The following is a 20194-nucleotide window of genomic DNA, read 5'->3' on the forward strand; positions in this document are numbered from 1 at the left end:
ATCTTAAATTAACCTTTAGTATGTATATGATTATGTATATTTTGTTGGCACTGACATAATTCTGGGACTTTTTATTGTGTGAGAATGTACATTCCAGTCTCTATCATCTTTTTAATCAACCAAATGGGTTGTTTTAGTAGAATTATCACACAATATTTTGTTATAATTATACTCAGATGAATGATTCACACACTTTTTAACCTCAGAGTTGTGGTTAATTTCTGAAAAATATTGGCAAATGTGGAGACATGAATAAAAGTATTAATGTTTAAGGGAATTTGTAGGATTTTTTTTTTTTTTTTTTTTCTTCTGCATAAATGTTAATTTCTTTTGTATCCTGGTAGGAATGGAACGAGTACTGATCCTGCTTGTGGCCACCGTCGTGGTATTCGTGGCACCGGGCGTCCAAGGAACAGCTCATTTGTCGTTTGACGTTAATGGAACGGTTGGTTTTCCATCAACTTTATCCTCACAATACACAGCGGCCCAACACCACCGTGACCTTTGCACTTTAAACCGATAAACTACAAGTTGATCAACGACCACCTTCACATATTTACGAACCCGGATGAGTTTTAAAAGCATGATTCAGCATCTTTTTTTTTTTTTCAACGATATCTCGAGATTTCCAAATGCAGTAGAAATAATCAAACGATACGAGGGTTTTCGAGGATTCGACCGTTTGGACGCTTTTACTGAGAAATGTTGAAAGGTTTCTGGTGATGTTCATGTTTTAGCTCGTTTTCCAAGAAGGCAGCAATCCAGGACATCTCTTTTTACATTTTCTCACGTCGCATTCAAATGCGTTCCTGGTTTTAAACGGGTGCGCCAGTGTTGCACGTCGGCGACGTTTGACGGTCAGAATTGAAACAACAGATGTCGATGGTTCTTAAATTTCCATCCCCGGTGCGGGTCCCAAAAAGGCATAATATCCCATAATAATCTTTCGTCAGCCGACTCGTACAAACAACGTCTCACCACAGTGGAGGCCAAAGAAGTGCAGAAAAAAACAACAACACAGTGACGAGCGAAAGAAGACGTTTACTGTCCCCGTGACTTTGAGTTTCGTTTTGTGTGTCTTCCAGGTGCTCATCAATCGGACCGGTTGCGGAGTCTCTAAATTCTGCTTGGAGACACCGGCTGACTGCAACCCGGCGGAGAACAGCACCTGTCTGTTTGGATCTGCGCTCGCCGGCATCACGATGGCTCCCAGCGGCCTCGAGCTGGCCCTCCAAATCAGCGGAAACTCCTCCGGATACATCGCACTGGGGCTCACCCCCGACGCAACCCAGGTACAACACGCAAGACTAGTGGGTTGTTTCGGTCGAGTTCAGTTCAGTTCAGATCAATACTGCAATAGTCGTAATCATATATAATAATCGTAATGGTTACTAGAGCTAGCGTTTGCCAAAAACTGGCAAAATTAACTAGAGGCGAAAAAGCCAATTATCTTTTTTTGCATCAAACGATAATGCAGGAAATGTTTACTAAAGCCAGAATACCCACCAAATATTTGACACTTTTTGTTGGTCATTATGAAAGACGCGCTTACGTAAACAAGGTTTGGACACGGTCTTTCTTCTCGACTGAATCTTCATCTTCACCCCCAACCGATCCAGTTCAGTTTCACTGCGACCAAATGTAATGCTGCGTTCAGGGAACCGCTGTCGTGCAGAGTCTGACGTTCCCACCGGGATGCTTCTGTAGACAGCCAGCAAAATGTAAATACCACTGCTAGTACGTACAAACCCAAGTTTTACGATCCCCGATTTTACAGGTTAATGACAGTCATCTTGCAAATATTGTGCCAGAGTTTATGGTAATTACATCCACACAGCAACAATTATTAAACCACACATTATAATGATGCCCATGTTCCCAGCAAAGGCACATGAACTTTCTGCTTTATTTACTTTCCTTTTATTGATCTAAGTCGACAGGGACTTATGGTTATGCCAATCAACAGATGTTTGCGTGTGACATTTATGGACTTAATATGTTATTCATTTAGTTTACAAGGGCTGACTGGATGTTCCTTTCGACACAGAATTTGTATTATGAAAACAAAGACTGTAAACGGTACAACAGTGTCGTCCTTCAAATTTGTGAAAAATAAAGTTTAGTTTTGAACATTTTAGGACATTTATTTTTCGCTCTATGGATAACATTCAGTTACGTTCAATGTTGGGCGTTACAAACTGTTTAGACATATTTAAATACAAGATCTGACCACAAAGCGTGGACATATATTGATATTCATACATTTTCATACAGTCTGTGTAAATGAAGTTACTTTTCTCCGACACCTTGATAACGGCAAGATTAGTTTACAATACGCAGTGGTCGAGTCGTGATCAGGTTCCTACTGACTATAGCAGAACATATCAAACGTGCTCTCGTCACATGAATGCAAACTGCCAACTCCTCGGAAAAAGAGAGCTTAACATGAATCCAAAGGCTTTCGGTTACAAACGAGGAAGTCGAGGCAAAAACAAAGTCCTCGCGAATGAGCAGAAAGACAAAACCGGAAAAGCAAGAATCTCTACTGTTGTCCGGACTGCGTCATCACTTTATTGACTCGTTTCCAACCCTAAGAGACACTTTGTGAAATTCAAGTTCACAGTAAAGGAAGCCATTGCTGAAGGAATCTGTGATGTTCTTCGCCTGAGATGCATTCAGTAAAGCGTATTACTTGTAGTCAGATGAGAAATTGGACATCTAATCAAGAGAAGAGGAGGAGATAATCTGGACCCGTGGATTCTTAAAAGCCCGCGATTATCTAAGGAGGTCAGAAAAAAGGCAGACGGTAGTACGAGGGCGAGAGGAGACCTTCCCGATACAGACGAGTAGCTCAGATAAGGTGTTTTCTTTGCAACCGCCATCGTGGTGTTCCAGCAATAGTTAACAGTTTGATCAGTCCGATGGCACTTTGTGTAACTGTCCACCAGTCAGTGGCTGCTCGTGTGGGAATTGTTGCTTTTTTTTTTTTTCTATAATACTTTAACATCACAACCCGAGTATGTTTTCCATCTGATTAATCAAAAATATATAAATATATAAACTCGTTTCAGGAACCCTTCAATTTTAGCAAACGGACCCGAAAGATGAAGCGTCACTGAAAAGGAAAATGGTTATTTTAAAAGCTATTTTAAATTTAAATATATTTAAGGAGCACTTTTGTGCAGTTAGTTTTGATATAAAAAAAAAAAAAAATGCTTACTTTCAGCTTTCTGTAAAATATCATATTACAAAAAATGATTTAATCAAAGTTATTGAGAATTAAAGATAATTAAAGTCTTCAGTTAAAACAAATGACAAAAATAAAAAAAATAAAAAATGTAATTTCAGGTTTCGAGATACCAGTAATTTCGGCCTCCATCCTACTACAATTAGGTCATGGGAAATTTTTTTTTTTTTGTGCTCAAGTTTCTGTTTGTCTTCCTGGTGGTTAACCATCAATCGCCGTTTCTGTTCTCAGGGCATCACGCAGCTTTTCGTCTGCATTCAAAACAGCTCGGACGAAGGGAGCTTCTCCTTCCGCACGGTCGACAGAAACAACACCAGCAACGGCCTCACTCCCTCCGAGACGGTGAGGCCCCGACATCGCTTAAATATTTATCATCACGCTCGTTGCCTTCTTCGTCCTTGCGGACATTTTATTTGGAACAGGAAAAGTAACATAAACGCATTAAAAGCGTTTATAATGCAAACAAACATACGGAAGGCGGCTCGGTTGTCAGAAATCATTTTTTAAAAACTGTTAACCTCTGCAGAAAATTGCCTGTAATGTAGAGTTTACATGTTCTGTAGATAATATGCTTCAACATGCCGCCAAAACTCTACAAATTTATCCTCAAAAGTCCAATTCAAATGAGGCGGAGCCAGAATGAGGATTTGAAACTAAACTTTTTATTTCCTGAGCTAAACTTTGCTGTATTTTCTTTCTCATTTCACGTTGCCACTATCATAACTTTGTGTCCCGTTGCGTTTTCAGAGGGTGCGGGAAATACGAGGAACTGTAACTGGCGACATAATCCGGTGCGAGTTCAACGTGACCAACGTGAACATCAGCAACATCAGTGTCAGGATGTCCCAGGATACCTTCAACATCATCCTCGGGTCCGGACCTTTAGACGGAGGTAAGTGCGCCGACGGGGTACGCTGTGACCTCGACTGCGTGTGTTACCACGTAAATAAACACATGTTGGATACCGGGACAATTACTGTTTACAGACATATATTAAAGATGAATGAAATGCACTCAAAAGCGGCGTGTCACTCTGCCCTTCGGCCGCTTACCTTCACGTACTTTAATTTTTCAGCTAACCTCGGGAAGTTCACGGTCGCCCTGACCAGCCCCCCCCTGAACATCTCCAACCTGGTCAACAACACTACCGTCAACACTGCCGGCAGCGCTCTCCAGTCTCACGGTAAACAACACGCTGGCGTTTCCTATTCACGCTGGAGATGTCGAGGCATCCAGGAAGGCGAAATCACATCTAGATGATGTTATATGATGTTTAAAATTCCCACAGGCACACAAACAGGTCGACTGCTATAATATTTATCAGGAGATGTTATACTAAAGTAGGATCATTAAATGATTTAGTTTTTTTTCTGGGCCAAATTTTTTTTGAAAAAAAAAAACAACAACCCCTAAATTAATCATTTTTTTTTAAATTGGTGAATTCATCCGTCAGGCTTCTGCCACTTATCCGAGTCCAGGTTGTGCTAATTGAGCAAATATAGTACCGGGAAGGAAGTTTTCATACCGAAATGACAGAAATGTGCTCCATAATAACCAACCAACGGCGGTAGGCCTTTATTGTCCCGACTGGCTGCTTCTTTCACCACGAGAACTAGAATAAACTGTATCTCCCTGCCAGATGTTTTCTGATAAGCGCTCCGTGTGTCTCTTCTCCCTTCCAGCTGTGCTGCTCCTGCTGAGCCTGATCACGCTGTCTGTCCTGAAGGCAGCCTGAAGGAGCCCACAGGGGAAGATGTGACGAAACAAAGGCACCATGAAGAAAGCTGATTTGTGTCCGGATTGAAAAAAAAAACAAAACTGAGTGTCAAACTATTTATGAAGTGTTTTTTTTTTTTTCTACTGAACTAATTTGAGCGTTTAAAATGATCTTTTCTTTGTGCCCGATAAACACTTTGAGCTGAAGGAACCAATGAAGCTCATTTTGTGAACTCTTGTGGTTTTAGCGAAGAAATATATTCTTACATTTTCTGCGAGGTGGGTGGGGGGGGGGGGCTTTAAACGAAGTCCCGTTTTCTCATTTGATCACGCTCGTCAAATTTACAGACTTGAGTGTGAAGAGTCGGAGCCGATCTGAACCGAAGAGACGCCCGACACAACTCGGGGCGTTTCCGTGTGAATGTACTGCGACTGTAAACCGTTGCACCGACGAGGAGGAAAATATTTATGAAGCTATGATTTAATCTTGTTTCACTATCAATCACAATGAACTGCACTTTGTAGTAAAGTCACTAAAGCAAGTCCATCTGATAACACACAACCTGCCACCTTTCCTCAGACACGCAAACACTTTGAAATATTGTAAAAGTAAATTCTAAACCTTTACAGCCATTTTGCCATTTTGCTGTCACTTTACGGGTGAAATTGTAAATGTAGAGTTTACCGCTCCCCCTGTTGGTGAAGAGGGTGTTACTGATAAATAAACAAATGATTAAAATTTTGAATAAAATGATGCTCCTAGAGTTACTAAAGCTCCCATATCGCTCTGTTTTGGTTGGTTCATCCTCAGTACCTACTGCGATTTTTGTTTTTTTTTCCCCTAAATTGTGCTGCAAGATTTTGCAACCGAAACGTGTCCACTGTTTATTGCCCGCATCTACAAAGCAGATGACGGAAATCCAGAGTGAAATGATGCACATTTGACTGGCCGACCGGTTTCAAGTTTTAAAAACGGTGCCAGAAAGCGCTGCAACAATTGGTAGTTTAATCAAATCGTAGAAAATTCACCGATTAGCCGCTTTCAGTCCTGCTTGCTGTTGTTGTTGTTGTTGTTGTTGTTGCCACGTGTCCGTTAAACTAACCGTTAACGAGTCAAAGGTATTGACGTTACCGCGACATCGTTTTACCGATGTTATAGCGAACGATACGATGCGACGCTCTCAGCAGGATGAGTATCTGTGGTGGATGTTTACGAACATTTTGTTTCCCCTCCAAATGAGGTGGCCTGAGCTCTTGTTTATAACCTGTAAGCTTGTAATCAATGTGATCTCGAACTCAAACTCCCTGCTGTAATAAACTGTGTTTCCTTTAAGAGGGAACATCTATGTAAACTCTGATTGATCTGACTGGAAGAGAGACGAACACCAGTTTCATTACAAAACATTGTAATTTGTGCAAAAAAAAAAACCAAAATAAAACATAAGCGTGCGTCCGATTTTAATATTTTATTGCAATTTATTCCTTTACAGTTAAACTGAATAGTATAAAAAACTGACATTAACGTACAGACACACGAGGTCAAACAAACTCACTGATGAGGGAAAACACAGAGAACCTAAACGTCTTTTTGTAGCTGAATTTCCGTCCTCGCATTTTAAGACATGTCCGTCGAGCTGCTGCCTCTGAGAACATGAACAGTCCATGTTCCTGCCTTCTCTTGAAGACAAGTAACGACGCAGTAAAAACACAAAACAGAAACCTACAGCTAGTATATTCATGTTACAGCGACATCGGACAACTGGCAAAAACAAACCAACCAAAAAAACCAAAAAAGTCGGCTTCAGGGACAATGTGACAACAAAGTGTGTGCACCATGCTTGTGTGTGCGTGTGTGTGTGTGTGTGTGTGTGTGTGTGTGTGTGTGTGTGTGTGTGTGTGTGTGTGTGTGTGTGTGTGTGTGTGTGTGTGTGTGTGTGTGTGTTGTGTTTCCTTTTCTATCTACAACATGAGTGTTAAAACAGGAGTCCGAGTTTCCTACTGGAAGCTGCGAGTACGCCGCACGTGTCGCCGTGGTCCGTCGCCTACGAGTCCTCGTCTCCGTTGACACTGTCGCCATCGTCGTCGCCTTCCACGTGCTCGCCTTCTTCCTCCTCGTCTTCCTCGTCCTCCCTCTCTTGACTCTTCACCTGCGCGGTTGGTGTCAAGATGATTTAAGTGTGGTTAAAAAGCGCTCACGAGGTGTACCCAGAGGCACCGAATTCCAATTTTTTTTTTTAATATATATATATATATATATATATATATATATATATTCCCCAAATTGCTCTCACCTCGTCGTCCTCCAGCAGGTCTCCGTCATCGTCCTCGTCCTCCTCCTCTTCCTCGTCCGAGTCGTTAATCTCCTGGCACTCCCTGTCCCTCTTCAGCCCGTCGTCCTTCTTGTTGCTGGGGTGTGGAGGTGAGGTCACTTCTCCCGGCTCAGTTTTCATGCTCTTAGCTTCAGACAAACACGAAGGTGCATTGATGAACTGTGTTCTCTGTTAAATGAAGGCCTGAGAGAGAAACTGTGGCGGTTCTTGTTGTCGACGTCGTTCGCCATAAGCCGGCGAGTGCAACCAACCTAATTAAATACTCTGTACATTCACTGTCTCGGACGCGCTTGTTTTTTCCCCCCCCTCGTACCTGACTTCTTGCTGTGGTCCTTCTCCATGCGCTCCAGGCTCTCCAGCAGGTCGTCCACTTTGCTTTTGATCTGGGTCAGCTCCCGCTTGATGGTCTGCAGCTCGTCCACTTTCACTGCAGTGGGATCGAATGAGAGAGGAGGAAGGTAAAGGCGCCTGTATGCACTGAAAACAAATCCTCCGCATCCACAGACAGCCAAACGCACACCTGTCTGAACATGAACGAGGCTTCTTTGTGAGACTCTAATCTTTACATTTATCATTGACTGATCTCTGCACAAGTTTTGATTCACTGTTCTTAAATAAAGATGTAGTATCTTTATTTCATTGGGTATTCAAATTTGATGAAAAACTCAAAAGGCCTGCAGTGTTTGAACCATTTCATTTTTGATTTCCCCGTAGTAACAGGACTATTAAAAGTCTGAACTCATGAGTAAGTCATAAAAGCGTTCCTCTCAAGAGAAACACGGTTTGATACTTTTGACAGTAGTTGTTATTTGGGCTCCAAATTCAGGATTCTTTTCATTCCACAGGAAAAATAATTGAGGATAGATTTTGTGCAAAATGTAACTTAAAACATTATCTCTAAATGAACTGTTTAAGGTTAATGTGACATTAGGTGATATTGCCCCACTTAAAAGAAAGAAAGAAAGAAAAAAGAAGCTAGTGCCAATTATTCATTTTCCGAGAACTATAAACCGCCTTTAAAAATGATCTGTGCAGTGCTGACTGTTAGTTTTTGCTGCGTCGCCCTGATTTCCCCCAAAACAGATCCATGCGGCTTCAGAAGATGTTACATGAGAAACTCACCGGTTCTGGATGAAGAGGTCCTCTGGCTGCTCTTGGACGAAGACGAGAAGCTGCTCTTGGTTCGCCGGCTGCTCCCTCCGCTCAGGCTGACCCGCGGGCGTTTGGACGGGATCACGGCCCGAGACAGAGGAGGAGGAGGAGGAGCGGGGACGCGGGACGGGTAGGAGTACATTCTGGTATCAAACACACGACGCAAATGCAAAAACCATCAAACTTCTGTATTCTGAGGTGAATGCGGACGGTTGAATCGGTCGAGGTCACAGCTGTAACACTATCGTTTAAAGCGTCAAATGTTGAAGTGGCATGTTCAAGAGGAAATATTGAAGATGCGGAGAAAATGTCGTCGTCGTCGGTTTGACCTGCGTGTGATGTGCTCTTTTAAAACATTTCACTCACCTGTCGTAATAATCTCTCTGGAAATCATAGTCCAGTTCAAACGAGGAACTGCTGTTGAGGGAAGAAACACAAAGGAAGGAAACATGATGCAGCGACAGGGTTATTTCATTCTTTCAAATCAGGTGAGCCTCATTTTCCATTTACTATTCTTTCCTGATGTCATTCCTGCTAGACCCCCTCCCCCACCCTCCCATCACGCTTACTTTGTTATTTATCTTGACAAGTGTTGCTTAAAGCTGAAACATTATTAGGGTGCCCATCACTGACTCTCACCTGTACATGTCTCCAGCGGAGCGTTTGGTGCTTTTTGACCGGTGTGGTTTGGGTTCTCCGGCCAGGTTGATGTCTGAAGGAAAAACAAAATCACAGATTACTGAGAGTGTCAGGACAAAAACTTCTGATTTATTCCCCTTTAATTGCCGGACAGTTCACAACACTACACGCTATTTATCTTTAAGTTAAAACATGTCAAATGTGTTAAACTATTACAAACTATTAAGAGTGGAAGTCAACATGTTGGAAAGATTACCAGGAAGACACTTTGGCAGTTTTATCGAAACTGTGTTCTTGTGTTCAGAAAAGTGAGTTAGAAATGTCTAAATTGAAATGATAACAGATTATCTCATATTCTATCACCAACTTAAAATGCATTACGGTTCATTTTCTCGGGCGATGTCGTGCAAAAAGTTTAAAGTCAGGGTTGAAGTGCACCAGAACAAGGCCGCGCTTTTAAAGTAGTCACAAGCTAAATAGGTTAAAAACAACAACAACAACAACAACAAAAAAACTGTGCTGGTTCCTGATCGTAGTTAAATCACTCGAGTCCTCACCGAGCACTTGTCCGACAATCATCCTCCCGTCCTCCCCGCCGACAGCAGAGCGGGCGTTCCTCTCGTTGGCGTACTGAACGAAGGCGTAGCCCTTGTGCACGGAGCAGCCGACGATCTTGCCGTATTTGGAGAAGATGGCCTCGACGTCCGCCTTGGTGACCAGCAGGGTGTTGAGGTTGCCGATGAAGACCCGGGAGTTGAGGGAGCGCGGGTCGGTCTTGTTGGTGACGTTGCTGGCCATCAGGCTGGAGGTGGTGGGTGAGCGACTGGCAGAGAGACACACACACACACACACACACGACAGATTTTAGTGGCAGAATGAGGAACACTCGGCCCTCTGAAATGCTCCCTCAAACACTGTGGAGCCCCCAGCTGGGGGGGACAACGGCAGAGATCAGTTTCCTGGGAAATGTAAGTTCAAACAAAAAAATAATCTAGAGCTGATGACAAAGAGAAAACAGCAGGAAGCTAAAAGTTACCCCCTTTTTTGCTATCTGAACTTATCCTTATTTAATGCTCTGAATTGCTGTGGAATCATCATCAGATTCTCTTTAGGTAATATTTGTATACTGTTATGTTTCTAACCTGTCTAAAATGAAACAATATCAATGGAAAACAACTAAAAAATTTTTTTTACATAAAAACAAGCCCTCAAATGAGGCCTGCAATCAACTCAGATGGCACACAAAGTGTGGGATTCTGGTGCTGCTGACAAAAATGACTCTCATTCAATTATTGTATTTTAATCTAAAAATAAAATTAAAAATACACCCTTGCTTGTGCTTGGAACGGAGAGTAACAGTACCAGATACGTCTTTAAATTCAAGGAGACGAGTTAAATAGAGTCTTTGCTCCAGTGAATGAGATGTCTGTGGTGTCCTTTTCATAGCACGCAGTAATGTAACACAACACGTGCTGAAGCAGCGCCGCTGTAAGACGTTCAGAGGGCTAAACACGAGCTCGACGCACGAACGGCATCCGGTTACTTTGTTTGTCATCTGGTTTCTTACAGGTGTTGATGTGAAGATGCAGATTAAAGTGGTTTAACAGATTTTTCTTCTAAACCTACAGACGTCAGAAGGTTATTTAGAAGATGAGGGAAAGACAAACGGGTAAATTCAGTGACGCATAACTCCCCATTACCACAGTGAAATCACACCGGTGACGCAAACACAGATAACCTGGTAAAAAGTGCCATTTAAAATGTTTCATTCCAGGAATTCTAATGTTCCCAGGCTTGAGTTTGACGTGTTCAAGGCTCAGAGGAGAGCGATAAAATAAAAATAAAATAGGCATTTTCCCGTTTTATCTCTCGTCGGAAATTTGGGAAATGTCTGTTGGTGCTTTTGTAGTGCATTTAATTAGCAGTGGGTGATTTTGTCTCCAGGTCTTAAAGCTGTATTATTTAGCTATAAAACAGCAGAGGTCAACATCTGAGCTATAATAATAAACCCAAATCCCGCAGGCTTATCAAAACCTCTTGATATATCGAATGTCCCACACAACAAGTGATTTATCTCAGTTATGCGTGTTTACAGGGAACATGCAGGCTACGAGTGTGGACTCCTCTAATGCTGTGCAGCTGACCGATCCTGGGCGAGTAACTTTTCTAACACGTACAGGGAAAATGGATGTGAAGCCCAGAGCCTTGTGTGAATCTGGAGATGTGAAGTAAACACGAAAACAGCAGTGGCATCAACAGTACCCCTCCGCCCCTTCTGTCAGGAGGGCAGGGGGGTGGTGGGTGTGTGTGTGTGTGGGGGGGGGGGGGGGTTAACAGTCATCACTCACTCCATAGCGTCTGTGTGCAGGGTTGTCGTCTTGTCTGATGTTTGACACTGTGGGCTGGGTTCAGTTTGGGCTGGTGTCTCGACCTTCACCCCTCACGATTTATACTGAGGTGACAGAAAACAACACCTCAAGTCAAGCTGAGCAGGGTTATCTTGTACCAAGTCTTACCTGGATGGAGTGTGTGTGCAGGTAGTCAAGGGACCAGGCAAAAACACAGCAACACAGCCCCCAAAAACAAAAATATAGAGCTGTGCTGCTCCAACAAATCTAACTTTGGGACTCAAACTAGGCTCCAATGCATGTGGAAGTGAACGAGCTCATGCTGTAAAACCTAAGCGGTGTGAAGTGGCAGGTCCAGGTTTAACAGAAACGAATCTAAACCTGAGGCTCAAAGCAAAAATATTTAATTAAAAAGCGCACTGGTTTAACTCTAGCTGGTTCACATATGCTTTGATTGTGCGCATATCCCCTATGAATCACGGTTGCAGCCCACAAAGCCTTTTAACAAGGATTAGTGCGTAAATAAACTGTAAAACCTCCAAAATGTCAAAACAAGTCATATGGATGTTATATTTCCATGATTAGAGCAACTAAAAGCAAATGTTGAAGACTGAAGTGTGAAAATAACAGACTGTCGTGGCTCCACAAGTATTACTCGATAAACAGGATTATTCAATTTCAGAGGAAAAGAAATCACGGAGGAGTTTCTCTAGTTTATGGATGGTACTTGGAGGAGTATCAGTTGAGTGACATAATATTACACAGCTTAGGAATTACTGCCTTTTAATATTCCCATAAATCAGTTTTATGTAGCATATAATAGTGTAGTGTTATTATTATTTACAGCTGGAGTGTCACTATCACCATTTAAGCAGCAGAGGAATGGCAAATTAAAATGGGGGGGGAAGTGTGTTTACTTTTTAGACACGTTTTGAGGGGAAAATGTATTTCACTATTAGAAATCAAATGTGCGATCAATGCTGGAGCTAAGGCTGGGCGACACGGACAGAATCAAATATCACTATATTTTTAACCAGATACCTCAACATTGCAACGGTATTTTAGAGATGACAATTGGTGCCGTCACAAAATCTTTACACAATAAAGTGGTTAATTAATCATCAGTAATGTGGATATAATGAGTAAGTGGAAAAAGGAGGCTAATAGAGGAACAGTTTGAACACTCAGTTAAGTTCGAATGACATTTAAATAACGAATGACATTTAAATAACGTTACTTTACTGTGATTGAGCCTTTAAAACCAGGAAAAGACACAGTTATGGCACACAATTTTTTTATTTTTTTTTTCCAAAATCTAAGACGATATAGTCTAAATTTCATGATATGATAAAATATTAATATTTCGCCCAGTCCCAGCTGGAATGAATTATTCTTTATATGAGATGTAGGACAAATCCTTTAAGCGTAAACTCCCAGGGATGTGTTTGAATTTACTGGTATTTATCACTTAAATGTGAACATTTTATTCCCTGTTGCTGACTCCAGTAAAAAAGACTTACGGTGAATGTGAAGGCGTGAATTTATTTTTGATACACATAAACAGCCATAATACTCTTTCAAATAAAAAAATGTTTAATTAAGGAAATGTGTATTTGTAACGTTAGGTAACAAAACTGAGGTCACTGGCAGTCCAAAGCTTTCAAAATCAGAAAAATCACTCTTCAGCATTTGGGGGGGAAAAAAACACAAAAAAAAACAGGAAAAATCTACTCCATCGAAAAAAATAAAAAATAAAAATAAAAATAAAAAAAAACCAAACTGAGTGAGCAGTGTGAGCCAGAGAAGCAAAGTCTGAGGATCCTCAAAATTTTTTTTTTACCTAAACCATCCACAAAAGCACCCGCCTGGACCCCCGACAGCGCCACCACCAGGCTTTAGTGCGAAACACAGGCCTGCGCTCAGAGGGGGGGAAGGGGGGGCTCAAAGCCGGCTAGCACGGCTAACGTTAAGCCAACCACCAATTTAAAAAGCATGAAAAAAAAAATTACACCGCAACCAGACCAGTTCCTGTGCTTGCAAAAAAAAGAAAAAGAAAAAGGACTTGTAGTCGATAATATCTGCAATCAATAAAAGGGATCAGCTGCTGCTACCAAACCGAGAGGAGCCCGTTAGCGCTAACGTTAGCTGGCTGGGAAGCGTGCCTCGAAAAAAACAAAAACAATTCAGTCCCCATCGAGGAAAAGTCTTCACAACAAAACGCTACAAAAAAAAAAAAAAAAAAAAAAAAAAGCTACACAAACTTGTACCAAAAAAAAAAAAGAAGAAAAAAGTCGAGTTTCTAAAAAAAAAAAAAAAAAAAAAAAAAAGCCACAACTAGCGTTTTGAAGGGGGGAGGGGGGTTAGCTAAAGCTAGCTACCTCGATAGCCAGCGAGGAAAAAAAAAAAAAAAAAAAAAAAAAACATCGTAGAAAAAAAAAATCCAAAAAGAAAAGAAAAAGGAAGGAAAAATGAAAAATGTCTGGGAACAAAATACTCACCGCGACCTTTATGAGTAAAATGGCTCGCTTTTCGGTAAAATCTTTCAAATTGTTTTTGGAGCACAGACGATTCGCCCCCGGTGAGCAAACGAGCTAGCTTTCTTCTAGCCTCCGAGCTAACGTTAACAGGCGATGGCGCAGCGGTCGAAAGAGGCGCTTTGGTTTAGCGTCACGGAGCGGTGCGACGGGGCGGGGCGGGGTTAGTGACCCAGCTGTCGTATTGAGGCGCACCGCCGCTCTCGGTGTGACCTGGTGCGTAAAACATGCTTCACCTGTTGTCTTTGAAAATTCGTCCGGCGTTCTGCCACCAAAATAAAACCTGCGAACGAGACTATTTTTAGAACTTGATATGTTGACGTATAAATATAAATATAAATATAAATATAACATAAGTCGACAGAAAAACAGACAAACAAAGGTTTAGATTGATTAGAAAGGTTTATATTTAAAAAAAAAAATTAACAGTGCAAGCATATACAAGTATATACAACTCCCAACTGTTATAGTTTTAATTAAGTTGCGCTTACGAGAGTATTGAATAAATATATTTAGCAAAAAAAACAAAAAAAAACATGGTTTGTTTCTAAATTTGTAAATTAAATCGATATGGAATTATTATTATTAAGATGGAAACTGCTCATGTTAAATAATGTATTGTGCCTGACTGATTTTAATAAGCCGTCGGGATCCAAACATTTAAATCAAGCTGCATTCAAAAGACAGAAAAGTGCGAGCTTCAAACAACAGACCTCTGGTTTATTAATGGCACGGCCGTCCAGAAGGTGGCAGTATCGTAATAAGGACAAATGAATGGTGAGACTAAGATTAATGTACGACAGGAAAAGTTGGCGGGGGTTAAGCTATTTTCACTTGTTCAGTTGGGTAACAGGTTTATAAACGGATGAGTGACCAAGAAACACTGGTGTTAAGAAGACCTCGATAGAGATCATTTGAAAGAAGACCGCCTGGTACACCGAAACAATCCTAATCATTGATGTGGATAACTGTAACTGCAGGACAGATGTGTGCAAAGGTCGAAACATCTTTGATTGCAAAGTGTAATACAACGGCAGCTGTGTTGTTTTCTCCAGCATCCATCAATTCTACTGAAATGTAAAAGACATAAAAAAAATGTGGATTGGGAAACAACAGATTAACCGATCCCCTGCAGAGGTTTCTCAACCGGACTCCCAAGGTTATCTTCATGGATGAGAGGGCAAAAGTTTAGGAGCTTCTGGAAAAGCTATTACATGTATTTTTAAGATCAGTTATTTCTCTGACCTACAGGGACTTTTTAAAGAAAAAAAATACCCCCACACACACACACACGAAGGTAACACATTCAGAAAATGGACCATTACATGAAATATATTTACACACAAAATATTGAGTAAGAAAGCAACAGGTGTGCAGGCAGGTGGGTCATAACAAAGAAAGTCAGGTGCTCCACAGAGACTGGAAACTCACCGAGGACATCTAGTGTACAGGTGCTGTATAACACACATATTTCAGACACTTTAATGTCATGTACGGAAAAAAAGACAGGTAACTGAAGGAGGGGCTGGAACCAGAAAACCTTTAATGCAATGCAGTTGTTATTCATGTTATTAATTACAGTTGTGGTTTTTATTTTAAGATGGAGCTTCCCAACATTTTTGGCTTATAAGCCTGAAAAGTGAAGCCATGTCTCCTCAGGAACTCGCAGCTTGCACATTTCTGACTTCTTAACTAAAATACTTTCTAAGACTAAAAAGATGTTTTTAGAGGCCCGAAGATACACAATTTACAACAAAAGTAAAACAAAACAAAAGTAAGAAGAAATAGAAACAAAAATATGTCATTTTGTCTCGCAAACAAAGTTCATGTTACAGAAGTTTGATTTTGTGTCTTAGATTTATTGTGCAACTCCTTGGTGGGTGCAGGAGATGAAGCCCAAATGTCAGTAAAACCTTTTTATGACCTCTATAAAATACAACACCTTCTCTATTAAAACAAAACTTTTGCAAGCTCCTGTAAAAGTGAGAAATCATTTAATTCTCTGTATTGTAACATCAACACATTATTAACTGAGCTGAAAATGAGCTGCGAATCATTGAAGGAGGTGCATATTACCTCGACTGAATGCTTTGCGTGACCGGTTGCTTAAACTCACATATTGCCACTGAATGGCTTATAGAGAAAGGACGGCGAGCAACAGAGATTAATACCAGCTGTTTTCTGTATCTCATTAGCAGATGAAGCCCCTATGTCCCAATCCTTCATGGAGAATATGTTCTTTTGTGAATTGTTTTTGCCCATCTGGTTTTGTTTGGAGCACGATCCCAGAGGACTTGTTTACAGCTCCGTGCATCATCTCGGGAATCAGAAATATAACTGATTTGCAGTTCCACTGTGTAATCATATGCGCAGATGAAAGGTTTCTCTGCTTGTTTGCCTCCTTTGTGTATTTCTGTCAGTCCTAACGGTGCAGGGACGAGCCAGATGTTTGACGGGCTGTCACGCGGCGTGTCCAAGTTTTTGATGTGATTGGTACAAATGTGGGAGTAAACAGGGTGCGGACTTCACCTTCTGCGTGTCAGTGATGAGACAGCAATGAGCGCCATTACTTTTTACATCAGTATGATTTATACAAAGCGGACGATGACAGAGATACCAAAACTGAGAAGACCAGAAACCAGAAAATGGCGAGTGTAAGGTCAGTGCTGAGCACCTCAAACATTCTGAGTACAAAATTATAGGGTAACCAGTGGAAATAAAATTATCATAAAGTGAAGAGAAGTTCAATATCAAGTCACTGACAGATGTTATATAGGAATAGTGGCAAAACCATATGGGGAGAAACAGCCATAAAACATTCTGTTATATGTCGGTTTGGCAGATGCATTTTTCTGAAGTGACTTGTACATAACATCTGGAGCTATTTTAGGTTTGATGTCTTGCTTAGACTTCTGCACAGCAGGTGCTCATAATCAATTGATAACCCAATTTATGTGTAATAATCATAATAATATGGCCTTCATTTATGTAAGCACTGTAGGTCCACAAGTATGTGGTGCCACTAAACACATGTAAGAGTATTGGTCTTATGGGAATTTATAAGACTAATATATTAATCACAGTAGTTTAAATAATATGTCAGAGTCACACAGTGATGTCATTATTGAAGTATTTCAATTTTCAACTGAAGAAATAATAGAAATGGGATTGAATGCAGTAGGATCATTAATAAAAGTGGGAATAGGTCTTCCTTGAACTATAATAGTTACCCTAAACCATCAAAATGATCTATAGTAGTGAAATTGATCAACTCAAACAGGTTGACAAAAACAAAAAGAAAAGGCAGAATGTTAAGAAGTTAAGGAGACGAAAGTCATTATTGAGCTTTTTAGATGCGCATTGATTGTGTTTAGGATTGAGACATATTTCAGTTCAAGTTATGAGTCGTGTTTTAATTTAAAAGGAACAGGTGAAGATCTTTCGATCATTTCCACATTTATTCTCAAATGGTTATTTTCATAACCTTATTTTCCAAGTGGACCATTTTGTGTGTAAAAATATAACCCGCAAAGTAACTAAAAAAAAAGTAGCCTACAAAATGTATTTCTGAAGTGTAGTGGAATAAAATAGCACAATGAAAAGTTGAGTAAGAATATAAACAGCTACGGTACTGCCCCGCAGTGGACAAACGCTGTAACTACAATGCTCGAAGGCACTTCCTGGCTCACAACCGTAATTTAGAATTGCACACCAATCTGTAAGTATCTTAACATCTTATTATTGTCTTCCTAAAATGTGTAGTGCTTTCTGAAGTTATGCGACCATCAAATATTCAATCAGCAACACCTTTGCTAAAGGTAAAAAAGTTAACACAGCAGATGTCAGCTAACATTGGCGGCCATGTCATTTATTTTTGACCCAATTGAATTTCATGAGATTTGTTTGTTTGGCTACGTTTTAAATCATCGACTTAAATGCATTTAGTTGTAAATTACTGTATTGTAGTGATTTCCTTACAACTATTAAGAGAAGGTTATTGGGGCAGAATAATTTATTTGGACACTGAAAAGCTAGATTTTTTATTTATATATATATAAAGTAATGTAAATGATAAATCATTTTTGAACAATAAATTAACCTAAACTGGAGGATATCCAGACCAAAAGAATATTTGGACAAATACGAGAAATAAATAAGCAACAGTGAACTAGGTCCTTAATTGCAAGATAAAAAAAAAAAAAAAATTCACACAAAAAAGAGGCTAGAAGGGCTTATTTATCTTTCAATGTAAGAAATATAAATAAATTTACTTTTTCTTTTTTAAGACATACCATGAAAGAACATTATTGCTTTACCATCTCGCGTGATCGTTTTAACCTCCTTTTCTTAACTTCACTGCCTGTTTTTACCTTATTCCTTTACGTCAAGTCCAGTTTTTAAACACTTTAGCGACCCTCAATGAGACTCTTCTGAAATAAAATAATAAAGAGCAGATGCAGTAAAAACATCTGGTACACTTTAAAAAATAAATAAATTTTAAAAAAGCAGTATTAGTACCACCAACACTTCGAAATGAATATTATATTAGCTCGGGACCCCCCCCCATCCCCACCCAAAAAAAAAAAAAAAAAAAACCCGGTGTTCGTGCGTGTGCGCGCGCAGCACAGCAGATTTAGCCCGTGAGCTCGCTGTGCGAAGCGCACAGCAGTGACAGTGGGAAGTACAATCCGCGTGCAGCCAGCGCGAGGCATAGACCTACAAACAAGCCGATGACCGGACACGACACGGTAAGAACAGCGCTTCCAATGCAACTTCATTGCACTTTTAATGTGCTGTCATGTTTTAACCTGCAGAAACAGCGCTGTAATGCCGTTTAACACGGGATTTATGCTGTGTTAGATTTATAAATTGTTTTTTTTGTGTGTTTTTTTTTACTTCATTTTTATGACTTGTTTTCTTCTGACAGTGAGAATTGTGTAAATGTGTGCAGCATTTATCACCATAAATGGATTTAAGCTGAGACGTGAACCGTTATTTGGTGACTGTAAGTGCTGCAACTCAAACCTGAGTTGATAAATAAGGACAACTCTTCTTGAATAGAGGAAAAGTCGTTTCAGACTCTTGTTGAGAAATGCTATTATCAGGTTTAATTTGCCTCTGTATCGTGGATTACACAATAACTTGTTTTGATTGTGCAACAAAGATTTGAGGAAGGCAATTAATAAGTGAGGCTGCTATACACTGTAGTGAGCTCATACCCAAATGGTTCCTTGTGATATTTTCCCCTCTTATTACTTATGGGACTCTTCCTTTCCATTCCTCTGCAGTGCACTGATTTATGTAATGTAGCTGGAATGAAAAGTGCTATGCAGGGGGTGGAAATCTGGCTTACAGTCAAACAGATGAGGAGGCTTGTTTTAATCATTAGTCTCATGGTATCACTGACATGGAGCTTGTGCTGGGGAATCGTGGTTTATACTCTCAGGCCTCGGCCAGCAGAGCACAGCACAGGGGCGTGCGCAGCTGAATCGCAGTTCATTTTCTTATTTATCTCATTTAATCTGATGTATGTAGCTGTTAAAGGGGCCGTAAATAAGATTTGCACTGTTTCCTAAAGCACAAAATTACCTTAATATGCCTGTGGGAGGTTGATCAGGTTGTTGATCAATACCAGTGACTCACGGATTATTTCACCAGATGCTTGGATTGTTTGTTTTAGCACTCAGATGGAGCATGGCGCTACGAGCGGGAGACAGCAGTGAGCCAAGATTTGTTTCGACCTGAAATATTTGTTTGGCCTGGCAGATCCGCTGTATGTTCGCCTCAGTTTCACACCAGGGGAGGAAAATAACAAAAGCATTTCAGTTTTAGTGGATTGTTTTCCTCTCGTTGACTTTTCAAAATGTGAACCACAGATTCAAAAGGTGTCGGTGGGTTGCAACATGACCAGATCAACTTTTTAAGCGGCCCCGGGGGCTAAAATGAATCTTGGATCCCTATCGGACGTGAAACGATTGGTTGCTCAATTAGTTTCTTGTTTGGTAACAATATATTGCTTAAGTATTTTTTTTTTTTTTTTTTAATTCACTGGTGGTAGCATCTTAAAGGTGAATATTTGCTAGTTTTCCAATGGATGGTCGAGTGATGTGTTGTCAGACGTGTTCGTACAGATGGAAATTTGTTATGAAAATGCATTTGTGACGTATTGCTTTGACTGAATTAGCGTGCTTCTCTTTAGTACTCTGACGTGGTGGTATACTTACTTGT

The 20194-nt window shown here is 40.5% G+C and overlaps 3 protein-coding genes across 6 annotated transcripts in view; 2 read left to right on the forward strand and 1 right to left on the reverse strand.

Moving 5' to 3' along the window:
- The first annotated feature begins 346 nt into the window (after positions 1 to 346).
- Positions 347 to 6296, forward strand: LOC138633218 (putative ferric-chelate reductase 1). The gene is made up of 6 exons (XM_069719335.1): positions 347 to 445; positions 1086 to 1292; positions 3479 to 3589; positions 3995 to 4139; positions 4323 to 4430; positions 4930 to 6296. Exons 1-6 carry the CDS (start codon positions 347 to 349, stop codon positions 4980 to 4982), a joined length of 723 nt encoding a protein of 240 aa, XP_069575436.1. The 3' UTR covers positions 4983 to 6296.
- A 118-nt stretch (positions 6297 to 6414) lies between these two features.
- Positions 6415 to 14057, reverse strand: LOC138633207 (heterogeneous nuclear ribonucleoprotein C). Of its 4 annotated transcripts, none has more exons than XM_069719320.1 (9): positions 13931 to 14057; positions 11433 to 11536; positions 9642 to 9907; positions 9085 to 9157; positions 8812 to 8859; positions 8416 to 8588; positions 7607 to 7720; positions 7255 to 7421; positions 6415 to 7110 (listed from the first exon to the last, which is right to left on the reverse strand). In XM_069719320.1, exons 2-9 carry the CDS (start codon positions 11435 to 11437, stop codon positions 7006 to 7008), a joined length of 951 nt encoding a protein of 316 aa, XP_069575421.1. In that variant the 5' UTR covers positions 11438 to 11536; positions 13931 to 14057; the 3' UTR covers positions 6415 to 7005. The 4 variants fall into 4 exon arrangements, with proteins under 4 accessions (XP_069575421.1, XP_069575420.1, XP_069575419.1 ...); XM_069719319.1 differs by having other exon boundaries at positions 7607 to 7723; XM_069719318.1 differs by having other exon boundaries at positions 8812 to 8862.
- A 4582-nt stretch (positions 14058 to 18639) lies between these two features.
- The window catches only part of LOC138633185 (zinc finger protein GLIS1-like), a 37255-nt gene continuing 35700 nt past the window's right edge, over positions 18640 to 20194 (forward strand). Inside the window, exon 1 of the mRNA XM_069719288.1 lies at positions 18640 to 18714. The gene's annotated coding sequence lies outside the window, so the exon portion shown is untranslated. The remainder of the gene's footprint in view (positions 18715 to 20194) is intronic.

The sequence above is a fragment of the Brachyistius frenatus genome, unplaced genomic scaffold (assembly GCF_029030835.1).
Source record: "Brachyistius frenatus isolate BFR_SWC_R1_liver_20210118 unplaced genomic scaffold, ASM2903083v1 Contig_211, whole genome shotgun sequence".
In the NCBI taxonomy this organism is placed as follows: Eukaryota; Metazoa; Chordata; class Actinopteri; family Embiotocidae; genus Brachyistius; species Brachyistius frenatus.